Consider the following 19031-nt stretch of genomic DNA (forward strand, 5'->3'; position numbering starts at 1 on the left):
CAGAATAATTAATAAAAGTACTTTTTTTTTGAGGATCGAACCCAGGGCCTTGCGCTTGCTAGGCAAGTGCTCTACCACTGAGCTAAATCCCCAACCTAAAATTACTTTTAATGCAAAGAACTGTACTAGCAAAATAAAAATAAGCATCATCTGATGATTAAAAAAGAGATACTAACTGAGAGATGAAGACACGGCTCAGTGATAATTAAGTACTTACTTGCCTAGTTAATGTTCAATCCTTAGTACTCAGAAAAGAAAAAGGAAATAGATACAAATAACAGCCTTTGGTGCAATTCAACAGTTCAATGAAATAAATCAATAGCACATACTCTACTCTTACTAATGTCTGAGGCAAAGAAAACTCATTCATTGTGTTAACATATTAGGCATAGCAGTAACCATTAGGTAACATCATCATATGTTGATTTTTATTGTATTTAAAAATAGTTCCTATTCACACTTTAAGTTATTATTAAAGACCCAATGAAGCAGTATCTGTAGAAAATGCAATCATTCACAATGGGTTTTTGGAAAATTATATTTTTGTTTATACTTTTTGGGTTTTCTTGAGAATTTCATATCTGGGTACTGTATTTTTATTATTTTCACCTCACCACTCTCTCTCCCCATTCCAACTCCTCCTTTATCCCTTCATTCATGACATCTCCTTTAATTATTAGTAAATATGTATATATGCATATAACACTGATATTATGTATATTTATTAGTGTTTTACACACACACATATAATCTTCTGAGTTAATTTAGTATATATAATATGTACACACGTTTAGTGGTGACCATTTGAATTTGGATAACACATCAGAGAGCTTATCCATTTCCTTCCCTATGAAGTAATTGACTGTATCCACTCATCTAGGAGTAAGGCCTTATCATATTCCTTCTATCCATGATAGCATGTCAAGTAGTGTTGGGTAGGTGTATGTTTCATTTAGAGCTACAAGGGTCTGCATTGAAGCTGCATTAATTGGAGTCAGGCATCTCATAGTTATATCCTCTGCATGTTGAACAGTTCTGGATCTGTGTAGTAGTCCCCATCACCTGCTGCAAAATAAAAGCATCTTTGATGAGGCATGAGAGCAACACTTATCCATGGGTATAAGGATTAATATTTAGAGTAACTTGTTAGAAATTATACTGGTTTTTGAAATTGGTAGTCATAGGTTCTCCTTTAAGATCTATGACCATTCCAGCCATGGATAGTTGTTAACTAGGTTTACTGTTTTGGGGGGCCTGCCACCCAGCTACCAAATAAATCACACATGGAGGCTTTTTTTGTTTGTTTGTTTGTTTGTTTGTTTTTCAAGACAAGGTTTCTCTGTGTAGCTTTGTGCCTTTTTTCTGGAACTCACTTGGTAGCCCAGGCTGGCTTCTAACTCACAGAGATCTGCCTTGCTCTGCCTCCAAAGTGTTGGGATTAAAGCTTATTCTTAGTTATAAATGACCAGTCTTAGCTTGGCTTATTTCTAGCCAGCTTTCCTTTACTTAAATTATCCCATTTATCTTTTGCCTCTGGGCTTTTATATTTCTCTATTCTTGCATACCTTTATTTGTTTCTTCTTACTCCATGGCTTGCTGTGCAGCTGGGTGGCTGGTCCATAAAATCCTCCTCCTTCCTCTTGCTCTTTCTTTTTTTTCTCCCAGATTTCTCCTTCTGTGTATTCTCTCTGCCTGCCAGCCCCATCTATCCTTTCTCCTGCCTTGCTATTGGCTAGTTCTTTATTAGATCACCAGGTGTTTTAGATAGGCACAGTATCACAGTTTCACAGAGTTAAACAAATGCAACATTAACAAAAGTAACACACCTTAAAATATTCCTCAACACTTTATGGTACTTAACATGGCAAATATTTTATTGCTACTATATTTAAATAAATTTATCATATCTCATACTATATTGGATACTGACTAATACTTTATTCTCCAAAGCATACATACTTTTATGAATTATTTCAATAATTTATATTTAGATACTATCACAACATATTGCTAGTTACTCTTTATAGCCTTTACTTAAAATCTATTTTTGATGTGGTGTTTACATTGTTCTTTTTAGTTCCTTAAAAGTATTGAGGCTTCCCTTGGGGCTCCTTGTTTCCTAGCTTCTATGGAACTGTGGGTAGTTGTCTGGTTATCCTTTGCTTTATATCTAGTATCCACTAATGAGTGAGTACACAGCATGTTTGTCCTTCTGAGTCTGGGTTACCTCACTCAGGATATTTTCTAGTTCCATCCATTTGCCTGCAGATTTCATGATGTCATTGTTTTTTTTATAGCTGCATAATAATCCATTGTGTATATGTACCACATTTTCTTTATCTATTCTTTGGTTGAGGTGGGGGCATCTAGGTTCTGGCTATTATGAATAATGCTGCTATGAATATGATTGAGCAAGTGCCCTTGTGGTATGCTTGAGCATCACTTGGGTATATACCCAAGAGTGATATATATCATTGGGTCTTGAGGTAGCTTGATTCCCAATTTTCTAAGAAACCACCATACTGACTTTCAAAGTGGCTGTACAAGTTTGCACTCCCACCAACAGTTGGAGGAGTGGAAAGAGAGGAGATCCCAATGAGTGAACTGGGGACTGGGGGGCAATAACGAATAGGGCATGGGGGATGAGAACATGAGGGAAAAGGATGGTCGAGCTGGGGGAGGGACAGAGTGGGAGAGCAATGAAAGATATATCTTGACAGAGGGAGACATTATGGGGTAAAGGAGAAACCTGATGCTAGGGAAATTCTTAGGAATCCACAAGGATGACCCAAGATTAGACTACTAGCAACAGTGGTGAGGGTGCCTGAACTCTCTTACCCTGGTAATCAGATTAGTGAATACCCTAAGGGTCATCATATAGCCTTCATCCAGTAATTGATGGAATCAGAGGCAGAGATTGACAACCATGCACCAGGCCAAGCTCCAGGAGTCCAGGCAAAGAGAGGGAAGAAGGATTACATGAGCAAGGTGTGTATGGGGGTGGGTGGGTAGTGGTCAAGATCATGATGGGGAAACCTACAGAGACAAGTGAACCAAGCTCAGAGGAATTCATGAACTTTTAGATTGACAGCTGTGGAATCTGCAGGGGACTGGACTAGACCCTCTGCATGTGGGAGACAGTTGTGTAGCTTGGTCTGTTAGAGAGGACCCTCCCAGTGTGTTCAAGATCTATCCCTGGTACATGAGACAGCTTTCTGGATCCCGTTACCTATGGTCAGACACCTTGCTTACCCATGATAAAGCAGAGAGGGGCTTGGTTGTGCCTCAGCTGAATGTACCAGGCTTAGCAGTCCCCCCCATAGGCGAACTTACCTTTTTAGAGGAGGGAATGTGGGGGAGTGGGAGGAGGGATCAGAGGGGGATCTGTGGTTGGTATGTAAAATGAATTTTTAAAATGTACAAAAGGCAATGAGGCTAAGGAATCTAACATTAACTTTTTTAGTTTTTTCGAGACAGGGTTTCTCTGTGTAATTTTGGTGCCTGTCCTGGAACTAGCTCTGTAGACCAGGCTGGCCTTGAACTCACAGAGATCCACCTGTCTCTGCCTCCTAAGTGCTGGGATTAAAGGTGGCACCACCACCCAGCCTAATATTATACTTTTGTTCTACTGGATACACAATCATTTCCTGTGTGAAACCTCATTCATATACCTTTAGAAGTTTGTATTTCCATTGTTCTACAAGCTAAATAAAGATCAGCATTAGAACCAATTAAGGCATTTTACATAACAATCTCAAATCTATCTTGTTATATAATTAAACATTTATACGTTGCATTCAGTTCTACTTCAATGCAGAAATAACCATTGTAATTTTCAAAAATCCTTTTTCTTTTTTAACTGTTCAGATTTAGGAAATTAGGACTTTTAGAAGCTATTGAAAGCAGAAATGGCATAAATAAGGGATAATGCTTCTGTTAAGGAAAATCAAATAAACCCAGGAGATAAAATAGTCCCAAAATGTTATAGTTAAACCATCCTTAGGTCTAATATGTCACATGTTAAGCAATGTTTGCATTTGCTTTTGAAAATAAGCCACTCTATGGTATTATATGATAGATGTGCTTACTGCAGTGGTAGAAATACCAATGTAATTTCTACATAAAGCCACATCCTAAAACCTAAGTGATATTTCACTGAGTAATTATGAAACTGCAAGAAATAATATGTTAAAAATGTAAAGGTCCTTGCTTTTGTGCTAGTGTAAGTTGGAAATATGTAATTTATGTTTTGATTTCATAGGGGTTTAGACAGCTTTGAGTCAAATAAGAGACTTAGAACTTTGAAACAGTGTTGAAATTGTGATAGACTATGAAGACTGTTGAAATTGGACTGAACACATTTCTGTATTATGATATGGTTACATGCCTATGGGTTCCAGGGAGTGGAATGTGGTGGTTTGATTGAGAATGGATCCCAAAGGCCCAACCATTTGAATGCTTAATTATCAGGAAGTGGAGATTAGAGGGATTAGGAGATATGTACTTGGAGTAGGCCTTTTTTAGGCAGTGTGTCACTGAGAGTGGGCTTTGAGGTTTAAAAAGCCCACACTAGGCCCAGTCTGTCTGTCTGTCTGTATATATCTCTCTCTCTTCCTCTCCTTCTCCCTCCCCTCTTATGCCCCTTCCCTCCTGCCTTCAGATCAGGCTGTAAAACTCTCAACTACTGATCCATTTCTGATTCCCACCATGATGTTCATGGACTAACCCTCTAAAAATGTAAGAAAGTCCCTAATTAAATGTTTTCTAAGAGTTGCCTTGTTCATACTGCCTCTTCATGGCAATAGAACAGTGACAAAGATCGTATTAGTGATTCAAACTCAGGTCCTCATGCTTGGATGGTAAATACTTTACCAACTGAGTCATTTCTATAGCTCTCTAGGTTACTTGTAATGCAAATTTCCTAAAATCGAAGCAAAATGATGAAAAAGATAAATGATTATTCTATGCTTAGATACTATTATTCTTAGTATTTTACATGATTAAATACTGAACTACTTTTTGAAATATATAAGATGAATTATATTACTAAACCTTGTTACTGAAAGTCACTATAAATGAATATAATCTTAATAGAATCTTCTAATAATGCACTACTGTAATTTCCTACATATCAAATAACAATAAAGACAGTATCATTTCAAATCAATATAACATCTTTCAAAGTTTAAAAACCTAAAAAATTATTATAAGTTCTTATGAACCTGGATGCTCTTAACTATAAAGAATGCCTAATCAAAAACATTTCAGTTCTAAGTGAGAGGTCAGAAATAAAACCCTGTGTTGATATCTATCCTTGATGGTAAGGTGTGTAGTTATATTAGCTTAATCATTTATTACTTCATATTGTATAAATAACTAAAAAAACAAGTTTTACAAAATTCTTGGTTACTTATACCATTTATAATGACTACTGTCAAAAAACATAATTTATGTTTATGGAGTCCTATTGTATCAGTAGCTAGTCATGTGAATTGGTGTAGCTCCTATGGAAAATATTACAGTGGTTCCTCAAAATTTAGAATTGAAATTGCCATAGAAGCCAATACTTTATTATATTATTGTGGATATATGCAGAACGATGCACAAACACTTGTTTCTAGCAGGATTATTTATGGTAGCCAAGGTTTACATAGAAGAAGTCTGAGTTTCTTGCTTAAGATGTATAGATAAATATTTTGTGTTCACACAATGAATTACTCAGCATTGAAAAGGAAATGTTGTCACATAATAAAATATAGTTGAAACTTAAAGGCTTTCTGCTAACTTCGTTACTTCAGTCACAAAGAAATCCACATGAAGACAAATCCTATGGAAGTCCTCTGACAAAAAATAGAGTTCCAGCAAAAGAAAATAGAATGATGTTTTCTTGGGGTTGGCAGAAAGAGAAAGTGGAGATGATGTTTAAAGGGTATTGAATCCCAGATTCTCAAGCAATCTTTGGAAATTGTTTACATAGCAGTGTGAAAATATTTACTACTATTGAACTAAAAAGCTATATGCTACAAGTATTTTACTACAATTACGCATTTCAGAATCTACAATCTTAAACACGGTATTTAGAGCAACCTTGTGTTCTTGTTATTTCAGGGAGCCACACTTCCAGTCTAGTATGATACGATGATCCATAAACAGCTTTTTTTCTGTCCTTTTTTTTTTTTTTTTTTTGGTTAGGAAGAATTACTTTAAATAACTCTTTGTAATGTTTAAAATATTTGTCTTTGCATTAGGATATCCATAAGTCAAAAACCTTCTGTTTGTTGATCTCAAAAAGGAAGCCTAGAAGGAATAATGCACATAATCTCAAGGAACTGAGGCAGTAGAATTGCTGTGAGTGAAAAACCAACAAGGATTGTATGATGAGTTTCAATCTAGATAGAGAGAAAGCCATAGGGGAACATGATTCTATTTTCAAAAATGTTCTTTCTATACAAGTGTTGAGGAATTCATTTATTATATAAAATGAGATCTAGTTTTTTGTTTTTTTTCCTGTAAGGTGCAATTTTAAACTTCAAAAAATTATACTAAGCCCTCTTTGTCTCAGTGTGAAAAAAAGACAAAACAGAAACAAACTATTTCTAAGCTCTGAGGATATTTTATTTGATAGATTTGCTAGAAGTCTCAAAGAAATTAAAGTTATGCCCTCTCCCTAGAACATCCAAGTTCGTCATTTGTATATAACAAAAAGGACAATTTCTATGTTAAAATTTAATCAGCATGAAGCATCGATGCCTCAGTCTGAAATGAAGAGAGGGACAATAATAGCATTAGAATAGGTGAAAGTAACACCATTACTCTCGACATCATCAATGTGCTAGCTTTAGTGAACTCTCCAACCAAAACAAACAAAACAAAACAAAACAAAAAAAACCCACCATATTTATTTTTTATCTTGTCCAAATATAAAAATGGCCTATATTCTATGAAAGATACAATACTATAGTGAACTAAAAATGTGTATTATTTTTAGCTAATTTAAAACATGGGGACAATTGACTCATTTCTCTTATCTTCTTTGGGTTAATGTGATTAAAAATGAGAAATTAAAGGTTAGTCATTAGCAAATAAAGATGAAATATTTTTTCTAGGTGCCATGAAGTAACACTTACCACTCACTAAGTAGGCATTTCATTTGACCTTTAATTGTAAATTACTAATTACCTATTTTTATGTGTCATACATGAAGTAATTTATGCATATATCAATGTCTAGCTGTGTTAAAGACATGAGTTTTCAATGAGGATCAGAAGACCTAGCTTGTAGATACTACATTATGTTCTACTTCTTTCATATAGCATCTCTATGTAGTGATGATTCTAACACCTGTATTACTAGCTCTGTTCATTCTTATGAACTCTAGATCCACTTGTATCTGAAATTGACAGGTACTTCAAATTCTATTAAGAAAACTAACAATTCCAAATGAATACATGGGCCCATATATCTCAGATTCTCACAACATACTTCCAAGCTAATACTTGTTCTCTTCTGCTATCTTTACTTTTCATTTCCAGAACAGTTCAAGCATTAGATATTTTGGGAAATCTCTGTGACCACAGAGGAAAAAAATTACTCTCCAAATACTCACTGTATACTCATAATTCAATATTTAACTTTACTTTTCATATTAGTCAATTTTTATGATTGGTAAATTAATTCTTTCTTTGCTGTACCATAAACTTCTAAGACATATTTTTTGTCAACTATCTTGTTTAATTTTTGTTCAAATTGACTCGAAAAGAGTTAAATAAAATGGTTGGTTTTATACAGTGTCATACTTGATTATGTGTCTTCTGTTTCACTAAAATAATTTCTAATAAGAGAAATTTCCTGAGTACTTCACATATTCCACAATAAAGGAAACTATTGTTCATATATATATATGTGTATATATATAACACACACACACACACACACACACACACACACACACACACACATACACACCCTAAGGCTCAATTTGGTAAAATCACTTGTGAAACAAGTCTATCAACCTGAGTTCAATATCTGAATCAGCCACTGGAAGGAGGAAACCCACTCTGTAAAATTAACTATTTTGTCCCCTGCCCTCCTGTATGTCTGCTGTGACCCATATATGCCTGTTCATGCATATGCACACACACACACACACACACACACACACACACACATCATCATCATGATAATAATAACAATAGTTTCCTTTATTGTCTTATGGCCTAAATGGCCAAGAGTTCTGGTGATTGGCTGGTTGTCAGGTTGAGTAGGATTGTCTGAGCTGAGGTTTGTGGGGGTTTCAGTGCCTAGATCCACATATCATTCAGTTATTCTGGTTGCTGTGGGCTTTCCTTGTGTCTATAGAGTGGGGGACTGTTTGTTGAACTGGTGTTGGCGGCTCTTGTGCCTATAGTATCTGATGTTTGTTTTTCCCCCTAGCAGTGGGACCAAATTTGTCCTTGGAGAATGAGCTGGCTTTTTGGAACCTATTCTCTATGGTGGCGTGCCTTGGGAGAGGAGATTGGTCCTGCCTCAATTTGATATACCATGCTTTATTGACCTTCATTGGAGTCTTTCCCTTTCTGAGGAGTGAATGTGGGGGGGGGGTTGAAAGAAGGTAGCAGAGGGAATGGGAGGAGAGGCATGAAGGGAAACTGTGGTTGGTATGTAAAATAGATTTTAAATATTTAATAAAAAAGAACAATAGGAATAGCACCCTAATAATTAAATCAGATGAATACTAATTAACAAGGATAAGTAGAAAGAAAATGAGCTTATATTATAATGCATACAAAATACTGTCAGTGGAGTAGCAACTGTGTAGTCAGATTTCACTTGTCCTGCCTGGTCCTGCGGTTGGGATGAATCTCTCCCACCCTTGTCCCGAAGCTGCTTAGTCCCAAGTAAACATATAAAGGTGTATTTACTTACAATCTGTATGGCCTAATGGCTCTGGCTTCTTGTTAGTTATCTCTCATAACTTGACTCATTTCTATTAATCTATAAGTTGCCACGTGGTCCTGGCTTACCAGTATTTTCACATCTTGCTTCTCCTGGTGGCATCTGGCAGCATCTCCTCTGCCTCTCCTTTCCTCTTCATCTCCCCATCCAGTTAGAATGTACCACCTAGCCTTATTCTGCCTCACTATTGGCCAAACTCCTTTATTTATCAACCAATAAGAACAACACATATTCACAGCATACAGAAAGACATCCCACAGCACAACTGCATAGGTTTTTATACACACACACACACACACACACACACACATATATGTACATATGTGTACAAAAATATCTTAAATGATGGATACTAACTTGTTGCTAGTACTAATTTGTAATTAATGGAAGTGGTTTTATCCTTGTTATGTCTAATTTTCCAAGTTGGACATAAACTATTGTAATAATCAAATAAAAATACATGTCCCTCTACAAGGATTAATTGGCACTTAGAAAGGAAGAGAATTAATATGCTTATGTTTATTAGCCAAAATGTTAGATTATGGAGAGTTTGGTAATAAAATGTTAGGCTTAGAAAATTTAGACAACTTGCTCAACTATGTTCATAGTGACATTATTCATAATAGCCAGAACCTGGATACAAACTATATGCCCCTCAACCATAAGAATGTATAAAGAAAATGTGGTACATATACACAATGGAGTATTACTCAGCTGTAAAAAACAATGGTATCATGAAATTTTCAGGCAAATGGATGGAACTAGAATATATCACCCTGAGTGAGGTAACCCAGACTCAGAAAAACAAACATGGTATGTACTCACTCATAAGTGGATAATAGATGTGAAGCAAAGGATAATCAGACTACAACCCACAGCTCCAGAGAAGCTAGGAAACAAGGAGGACCTTAAGTAGGACACATGGATCGCCTTGGGAAGGGGAAACAGATGAGATCTCCTTGAGTAAACTGAGGATTGGGGGGCAATAGAGGGGAGGGGATGGGGGATGAGAACATGAGGGAATAGGATGGTCGAGCTGGGAGAGGGACAGAGTGAGAGAACAATGAAAGAGATATCCTGACAGAGGGAGACATTATGGGGTAAGGGAGAACCTGGTGCTGGGGAATTCCCAGGAATCCACAAGGATGACTGCAGATTAGACTACTAGCAATAGTGAAGAGGGTGTCTGAATTGGTCTACCCTGGTAATCAGATGGGTGAATAATACTCTGTCACCATATATCCTTCATTCAGTAACTAATGGAAGCAGATGTAGAGATGCACAGCCAAGCAACTGACTGAGCTCCTGGAGTCCAGTCAAAGAGAGAGAAGAGGGAATATGAGCAGGGGCATCAAGATCAGGATGCAGAAATCTATGGAGACAATTGAAACAAGCTCAAAGGAACTCCCAGACTTTAGACTGACAGCTGTGGAGCCTGCATGGGACCAGACTAAACCCTGTGCATACAAGAGGCAGTTGTGTAGCTGGGTCTGTTTGAGGGGCCCCTTGCAGTGTGATCAGGATCCATCCCTGGTACATGAGCCGGCTTTTTGGAGCCCATTACCTATGGTGGGATGCTTTGTTCAGCCTTGATGCAGTGGGGAGGGGCTTGGACCTTCTTCAACTGAATGTACTAGGCTTTACTGACTCCTCATGGGAGGCCCCCTTTTGGAGGAGGGAATAGGGATTAGGTAGGTTGGGGGAAGCTTGAGGGAGAGTGGGAGGAGGAATGAGGGGGAATCTGTGGTTGGTACATAAAATGAATATGTTTTTGTTAATAAAATGAAAGAAAATTTAGACAGCCATGGTGACTCAATAAGTGGCTAACATCAATGGGACTCAAATCCACATTTTTGTGACTTAATAGTAGTACAGATTCCATTGAATTTTGGTCTCCCAAATCCAATGTAATCCCTGGGGGGGGGGACAAAATACAATGACTAATCAGCTTTCCTATCCACATTACTCGGTGCTATGAATCAGCATGATCACCAATGTGGACCCCATTTTACAGTCTCCAACTTCCAACCTTGTACCATTCTTGAACACTGAACATTGATCAACATTCTCCCAAAATAATTTATGAGTTAGGTAGGCCTGGTGAAAAAGACCTCTAATATTAGCTAATTAAGTACTGAGGCAGGAGGATTGCAATTTCATGGACTGTCTAGGCTACAAAATGAGTTCCAAGCCAACTCAGTATGAGACATTTGCTAGGCATAAGAAATAAATATAGGTCTTGGGGATGTAACTCACTGATCAAAACACTTTTCTAGCAAGTGCAAGGCCCTGGATTTAATGTCCAGGATCTCAAACTTACAACAACAACAATAACTATTACTATTATTATTTATGTCATGGAACTGATATTTTAGTCATTTCATTGGATACCTTAGTACCACATATATTCCACCCATTATATTAGGTGTCAGAATGACAAAGTTCATATTCAGTGGGTGGGGAAGTGTATTTAAGGCACTCATGTAATTACTCCACTATAATCTGCTAAGTGTAATCATAAAGACCATAGAGGAAAAAAATCACAACGGAAGCCCAAATAAGGGCTTAGCTATGTAAATGAAGTCACAGAATAATAAATAGGAAAAAACATAAAAAAGAGAAAGTACCTATGTAATAAAGATCATTGCCTGTATAAAATGAACAGCATTTAAAGAGTCCTGATTCCTCTGAATAAGTCTTCCTCCTAAAAATGCCATGCACTTTCACTGACGTCAAACTCTATAGCTAGATATCTCTGAGTTTTTAGTAGGGCTAGTAGTGAGAATTACTTCTAGGTAGCCTTTTGAGAAGATTTAAAACTAATATTCTTGAAAGCAAACGCCTGTGGCTTGTGCCATCTCAATTTCCCTTTCCTATTAGTACACAGTGTTCTTGCTGGCTGACCTGCGTCCGTCAGCTGCTCACATTGGGACATGCTTACTGCAGCTAGGTTACATGCTTGCAGATTGCAAAGCTCTGAGAAAACCATCCAGGAGGGTTTAGCGAATTGTTTTCTAATATCACTCTAAATTAGCGATGATTGGAATGTTTTTGACAACTGGTTCAACATTAAGTTTAGGCAGATTAAAATCAACCTTGGAGAATTAAATTTTGTTTGTCATTGGTGCTTAAATTAAATTTAACACATGTGTTTTTGCCAGATGAGGATTTTTTCACTGGCTTTTGTGGTGTGTATGTGTGTGTGTGTGTGTGTGTGTGTGTGTGTGTGTGTGTGTGTATATGTGTGTGTACATGTGCTTGTGCATGTGTGTTGTTTGTACAGTGCATGTGTATGGTGTATGTTTATGAGCGTGCTGGTGCATGTTAATATATGTGGAAGCCAGAGTAAAACATTTGGTGATTTCCTCTATTGCATTTTACTTTGGAATAGAAAGCTAGCCTTTTTGAAAAGGCTGGCCAGCAGGACCTGTCTTTTTCTGACCTCCAGCTACAGAAACACACATCCATGTGTCTGGATTTTTCTGTGAATTCTAAGGTTCCAAACGCAAATCCTCATGCTTGAAGGGCAGCATTTTCCCCCACTAAGTCTTCTCCTCAGCCCCTTAGTGGGGATGTTTATTTCAAAAATCTTTTCTTCTACCATAAAAATTATAGAAACCAACTCATTTCAAAGAAGGAAGCACAGGAAAATAAACATTCAAGTCAGAAATATGCTTGCAGCAGGAAATAAATGAGTGGTTATGGGTAGTTTTTAACAGCACTGATATGTTACTCATACATTATAGATTTAAAGTGAACTGTGCTTATAAGTTTCTTACTATACTGGTATTTTTCGGGAGGTGAGGAGCTCACAAAGCCCCACATGGAGCTGAGAAGCTTGTAAGTTATTGGTAGCTGAGGACTTTTGAGGGATAGAAAGCCAGTTTTTTTTTTCAGAGCTGAAGCTCCCGGTCTGTGGCCTATGCTCTAGTTCTCAAACGTCCAAACGCTGTAATTCTTTCATACAGTTCTTTTTGTGGTGACCCCAAACCATAAAATTATTTTGTTGCTACTTTGTAACTATAATTCTGCTGTTATGAATCATAATACTTATATCTGATATGCTAGATATATGACTCCCAAAGGGGGTCACAACTCACAAGTTGAGAACCACAGCTCCAGCAGTTGGTCCTACACACTGGCACATACTAGCAGGAGTAATAACATTCATTGGGCTGTCTAGCTACTAAAACTCACCTGACCCTTGTGACTGTCTTAAAAAAGATAATCCCTATAATATGAAAAATTTAAAGTGATTGATTATGTTAAGGACCAAATCAGAGAGGAAATCAGACTAAATTTTTGCCTTCTATTATTTATATGGAAGGATTTTTTTTCTGTATTTCCAAACGTATTTCAATTGCACCCAAAAACCCTAGTATTCATAAGAAAATAGGCAGTTAATAGTTTGATTAATATTTTTAAACAAATATTATTTCTAAATTAAAATCCTATAAACAAAAATTTCAAACTTATTTCTGGCAAAAATAAACCGAATGTTTTAAAGAAATCCTCAAGTCTCAATTTTTCATCTTGCAGGAATAATATTCTGTTAACTTTGAGACACAATTTTTTTGTTCATCTTCTAAGTATCACATATTACTTCCTTTATGAATGGATGAAGTACTACAGCATGACCTGAAAATGAATTAGGGAAAATTAAAAAAAACAAAAAAACAAAAAAAACAGAAGTGGGAAACACAAGCAAGGTTCTTTATTATGCAACTGCAAATATTTATTACAATTTGAAATGCAGGTTTCCATTGGCAAAAAAAAAAATCAGTAAATAATAACTGATTGCCTTTATTCGGCCTTAGTATACAAATAAAGAAATAAAAGATGGCAGTTTACAATCTCTGCTCTCAAATCACATACCACAGAGTTGGAAACATTCATGCAAGCAAAAAAAAAATGCACAGTTATATAGCAAAATTCTATATTTGTGAACCTGCATACTCCCTATAAAGAAAAATCTGACCATTTTGTATTCCTAACTCACCTTTAAATCCTTTCAGCAATTTAGGCTTGGTACTGACAGCATGTAATGTATCAACACCAATACAAAATACATGTCAGATGTTTAGGGAAAAGAAAACATAGCTCAATACCAATCCAGGGCTAACACATCATGTCCAGTTTTGAGTAAGGCCTGGTTCCTTTCTCACTTTTAGTATTCTTACCTAGGAACAAGTCCAGTACGTCTGTATAGCGTCCCATTACCTCTATCTGAATGGCAATGTTCTTCAACCATACGTATCTTTTTTAATCCCCAGCCCCTTTATTTGAAAATCATACTGCATTGTCATAATCACGTATTATTGTCTAGCGGCATAGAACCAGAGGTTTTAATAACACATATATTCTATTTTCAGTATGAATCTTTAAAGTTCACAATAAAATCTAATTTGGAGCTTATAAAGAGGGGATTTTTCGTTCACAATAAGCTGAATGGGTTCATTTTCTTCCTTTGCATTTTTTCTTTTACCTTAACTCATAAGCAGATTTTTGAAAATTTAAAATATGCTCAAATATAATATTTGGTATTAAAAATAGCAACAGCAAAAATATCCAGTCTCTACCTTAGAGCAGTGTATTTTCTGCTCTGTCTGCCATACATTCTCTACATTTACACTTCATCTCCCTGCATGGAGTGATGGCACTGAATCTTTTAGTGTAAGTTACTCCAGCCATGAACATTCAAATATACTCACAAGTCTTGATAGTACTAAGGCAAGAAGTGAAAACAAGTACATTCTTTGATCAATAAGACAGAGCATAAAACTAAAATAAGGCTTGAAAGAAAAACATTGATTTGTTGGATTAATTTTGAAAGTCCAAATTAGCAGGACACTTGAACACCTGAATACCTAAGCCATCCTCATCAGCTAAGATTTTGATATAAACACAGGTTTCTAAGACAACTATTTTCAGGTAATAAACATGTTCAAAAAGTGCACTTTGCACTAACAACATACAAACTTTATACACCATGATCACAATTCATTAGTGACATTTTTCCCAAAGTAGGCAATCTGGAACATGGAATGTACTTTACAATTGTAACGATGCTATAAAACTATGGTTAGTGCTCTAGAACAGATGTCCAAACTCTGTTTATTAAAAAATATTCTCAATATATCACACATATGTGATGAAAACTAAAAACACTATCTTTAGAACTGCTAATAGTAAAATAACACAACGTTTACACAATTCTAACATCATAACAGGGGTTTTCTTCCACAGAGAGACTATAGGGATCACTCACTCAAAGACAACACAGCTAAGAATTAGTGGAACATATCTGTAGGAAAAGTCCAAAGAATGCTGAAGAGGTGCAGAAAATTTCTCCAAGCGACTTCTGACAGCTCCATCTCTATCTCTCTGCTAAGAAGCGCACTGGTTAATCAAGGCCAGTTCCACCTGGAAGAAAAAGAAAAAAGAAAAAATGACAGAGTTAAAATAGCATGCGGAACATGAAGTACAGTTAGATTGAATTAAAAGATAAATGCATACTGGGAGGAGGAGGTCAGCCAACCTTAGCTCCAGAGGCCTGCATAGTTGCCGTGGAGGCCTGAGGCCAGTGGTCCTCCACCCACGAAGAGCTTCATCTCTGGCCAGTTGTAGCAGTGAGTGTAGAGTGCGTTGGGGAAATCCTCAACACCAGCAACATAATTCTCTAAGAGATCATCCTGGTTGATCCAGCCGCTGCCACAGGTGAGCTTGAGCTTCCTTCCAGAGGGCACAGGAAACATGTCTGGACTGGCTGCAGATCTTTCCTCGAGGAACTTCTGGGCACGGACATCATAAAAGAGCAGAGAACCGTGGCCTGTTCCCACGGTGACGATGTGCTGGTGGACACTCAGAGATCGCACACCAGTGCCTCCCTCTCGGGAGCAGAGTGGGGGGATGTTCTGCCGGCCTTGGCGCAGATCCAGGAATGAAACATGAGACTGGGAACCCACAGCATAGAGGGACAACTCATCACAGTAGGTGAGACACACGTTCTCCCGGCAGTAGGGCAGCCTTAGGGACAGCAGCCTGGACAGGGAGCTCCGGGCTTTCCACAGGTGGAAGTAGCCATCCAGAGACACGGCTCCCAGCTCCTGGTTTTTGTTGCTGAATGCAAGGGCTCGCACTTTGCGGTTACCTGGATTGGTAGTGGCTTTGGGGATGGCCTCCATATCTCTAGGACGGATGTGAGCATACACTGGAAGCCCCGCATCCTTGTGCCAAGCAATGCTGCCATTGAACATGTCGGGATCCACCCGCCAGAGTGCCACGGTGCCGTCGCGGGATCCACTCACAACCACCGTGTCACTCATCCATGCGATGGCGAAGATCCAGTCCCTGTGGCCCTGACAATCTCCTAGGCACACGGGGTCGAGAGTGGGCAGCTGGTAGATTGCCAGGCTGTTGGGATTTTCCCCTCCAGTGGCCATGAGGGTCTTGGAGGGGTTCAGCTCCACAGCATGAATGCCACAGGAGGGCGAGCCTTGGGCCATGTCGGGCACCCTGTCGCGCATCAGGGGAATGCGCATAATGTGGTCGGTCTTGACATCAACCACGAAGAGCGTGTTGCACTTGGTGCCACACACCACCTGCCTGGCATTGAGCCACTGCGACGCGAACACCTTGTTGAGGGGGCCGAGGCTCAGCTGGCGCTCCCTCAGCAGCTCGGGCAGCCTGACGACCCCGTAGCTGCGCAGGTCGCCCTCGAAGCCCGCCAGCCCCGGGTGGCCCTCGGCGCCCAGAGCGCGGCCCTTCAGGTAGTGCACCAGCGAGCGGCTCGCCGCGGGCTGCCGCGGCCTCTTGGCCAGCAGCAACGGCCCCTCGGTTTGGCCTGCCTCGGCTGTCGCCATCGCCGCTGACGGGCCTGGCGATGAAGAGGTCCCCGCGCCCTCCTCGACCTCGGCGGCTTTTCGCTTCCTGCTACCTGTTTGCTGGGGGGCCATGGTGGGCGGCCAGCGGTTGGAGGGCCCGGGCTGTGGCGTCTCCTGTGCTGCGGGAGAGGGCGGCGCCTCCGAGTCGGCCTGAAGCATGGGAGCGCTGCGAGCGGGAGGCTAGGCGAGCGGGCGAGCGAGCGAGGGAAGGAGCGAGCGGCAGGGAGCCTGCGGAGCTCTGAGCGCGTTGGCGGCAAATGAGGTGAACGCGACGTGACCCAGCGAGCAACGCGAGGTCGGGCGGAAAGAGCCGAGCGAGCTCGGAAAGATCCGGGCAAGAGCCGAAGGTCCGGGCTAGAGCCGAAGGTGCGCCGAGAGCTAGAGTGAGCCAGCTCCGAGTGTGGCCTTCTGGGCCTGGAGGTTGAGGACAGCAGGGCGGGGAGGGGGAGGCCCTGAGGGTGGGGTTGGAAGAGGAGGTGGGACGGGCTGGCTATAAATGGCAGACGTGATGTGGGAGGTGTGCAAGGGTAAGCCTTAGGGCTGGGAGATCGTGGATTGTGGGTAGCTCATGCCCAGCCAGAAGGGGGCGGTAGGTAGTAGTAAAGTCAAGAAGATATAAAAGTGACACAAAAGCTAGAAAGGTGCTTGGAGGAACAGGGAGACATTACTCCAGGGCCAGTGGTCCAGCACCTTCTGGATCCAACAAGTCAAACTCCGCCACCCCTTCCACAGCAGCCAAATAACTTTCAAATCTCTACTCCAATAAAATCTGAAACCCAACGTGTAGTCAATCTTGAGATGAGACGGCCTTGATCATTATTCTCCAGGGAGACTCTTTACTAAGGTCATATATTGAACTTGGCAGAAAAAGAAGTGTTTGAAAACAGCAGTACTGGTTCATTTGAACAGCCCTTTTGCTGGTGGTAGCTTATTTTCAATGAATCATTTTTTCCTCCTCCTCAAATCTTCGTGCTTCTGCAACAGAATCATCTGAGGAAGCCACATGAAATGACAGACCATCGGGCCTCAGATTCTGCCTGCCTGTGATAATGCCCGGGACTTGATGGTAGATCACACACAGTCTTTAACATCAGGTGGGTAGTGCTAATTGGCTAGGAAGAAGTGAAGTTGGGTATTTTGGAGATACTATCATCTCTTTTAGCGAAGAAAACTAAGGAAATGGGGTAGAACACAGCAAGTGAGGAGCTGGGAATGAAGGTTCCCACCATCAGTTCCAGAGGCCCATGACCTTAGACAGAGACCTTTGAGACTTTGAGTTAGGAATGTGACAACGAACTGGTCAGAATTTTTAAGAACATAAGGAGATCAGAGAATATTCTAGAACGAATCAAGCATGTAAACACAATGAAAAAACTATAATGGTCTGGATCATAGATGCTAAGGAGTCAGAAAGGAAAGTTTCATACCGTTTTTTGTATTGAGTGTTTGTTTTTGCTTCACAACATCACATCTCATGACAGACCTATACTTGGTAGGTAGCTAAGTAGAGTGTGACTTTAATCAATTAGGGATACATTGCATAGAGGCTCTTGCCTGATACTAACTCTAAATATACCTTAACCCTCCTCCACAAAACATAGTTTGTTGAGAATTGGGGCCATGGATTCACTTTTCTGACTAATCATACAGTTTAAGAACTATTTAACGGTGTTCCCTCCCCCAAAAAGCCCACTAAATTTTGGTTATTTTATTTCTACTACTTTTCGCAACTTTACTTCAAGTGTAAATTCCAAGTACAAGACAAGTCCTTCTTTTGCATCATGCCAGTGAAGCTGTCTCATATTTGTACTCTCCAATACTCTTCAGTATAGTCAGAATGTTTCTCAGGTCCCACCAAGCCCTGGTCATCCCATGGCCCACTTATAAAATAATCACTCAGAAGCTTAAATTAATTATAACTGCTCGGCCATTAGCTCAGTCTTATTACTGACTGGCTCTTGCACTTAAATTAACCCATAATTCTTATTTATGTTTAGCCACGTGGCTTTGTACCTTTTCTCAGTTTTGCTTTGTCATCTTGCTTCCTCTATGTCTGGCTGGCAACTCAGCCCATTTCTGTTAATCTATATGTCACCACATTTTCCTTGGCTTTACCTGTGTGCCATTACATGCTGCTCCCTGGACTACGTGCTGGCATCTCCTCACTCAGCCTTCCTCTTCCCAGAATTCTCC

The 19031-nt window shown here is 39.5% G+C and overlaps 1 protein-coding gene across 2 annotated transcripts; it reads right to left on the minus strand.

Annotated features, from left to right (window-relative positions):
* Window positions 1–13647: 13647 nt before the first annotated feature.
* Window positions 13648–17273, minus strand: LOC118573880 (DDB1- and CUL4-associated factor 12-like protein 1). Of its 2 annotated transcripts, none has more exons than XM_036174421.1 (2): window positions 15472–17273; window positions 13648–15378 (listed from the first exon to the last, which is right to left on the minus strand). In XM_036174421.1, exon 1 carries the CDS (start codon window positions 16995–16997, stop codon window positions 15495–15497), a length of 1503 nt encoding a protein of 500 aa, XP_036030314.1. In that variant the 5' UTR covers window positions 16998–17273; the 3' UTR covers window positions 13648–15378; window positions 15472–15494. The 2 variants fall into 2 exon arrangements, with proteins under 2 accessions (XP_036030314.1, XP_036030313.1); XM_036174420.1 differs by having other exon boundaries at window positions 15494–17272.
* Between the last annotated feature and the right edge of the window lie 1758 nt (window positions 17274–19031).

Source organism: Onychomys torridus, chromosome X (genome assembly GCF_903995425.1).
Source record: "Onychomys torridus chromosome X, mOncTor1.1, whole genome shotgun sequence".
NCBI lineage: Eukaryota > Metazoa > Chordata > Mammalia > Rodentia > Cricetidae > Onychomys > Onychomys torridus.

Excerpts from the sequence above, each read along its gene's own strand:
- LOC118573880 (XM_036174421.1), bottom strand. The coding sequence starts at position 16,997 with ATGCTTCAGGCCGACTCGGAGGCGCCGCCCTCTCCCGCAGCACAGGAG.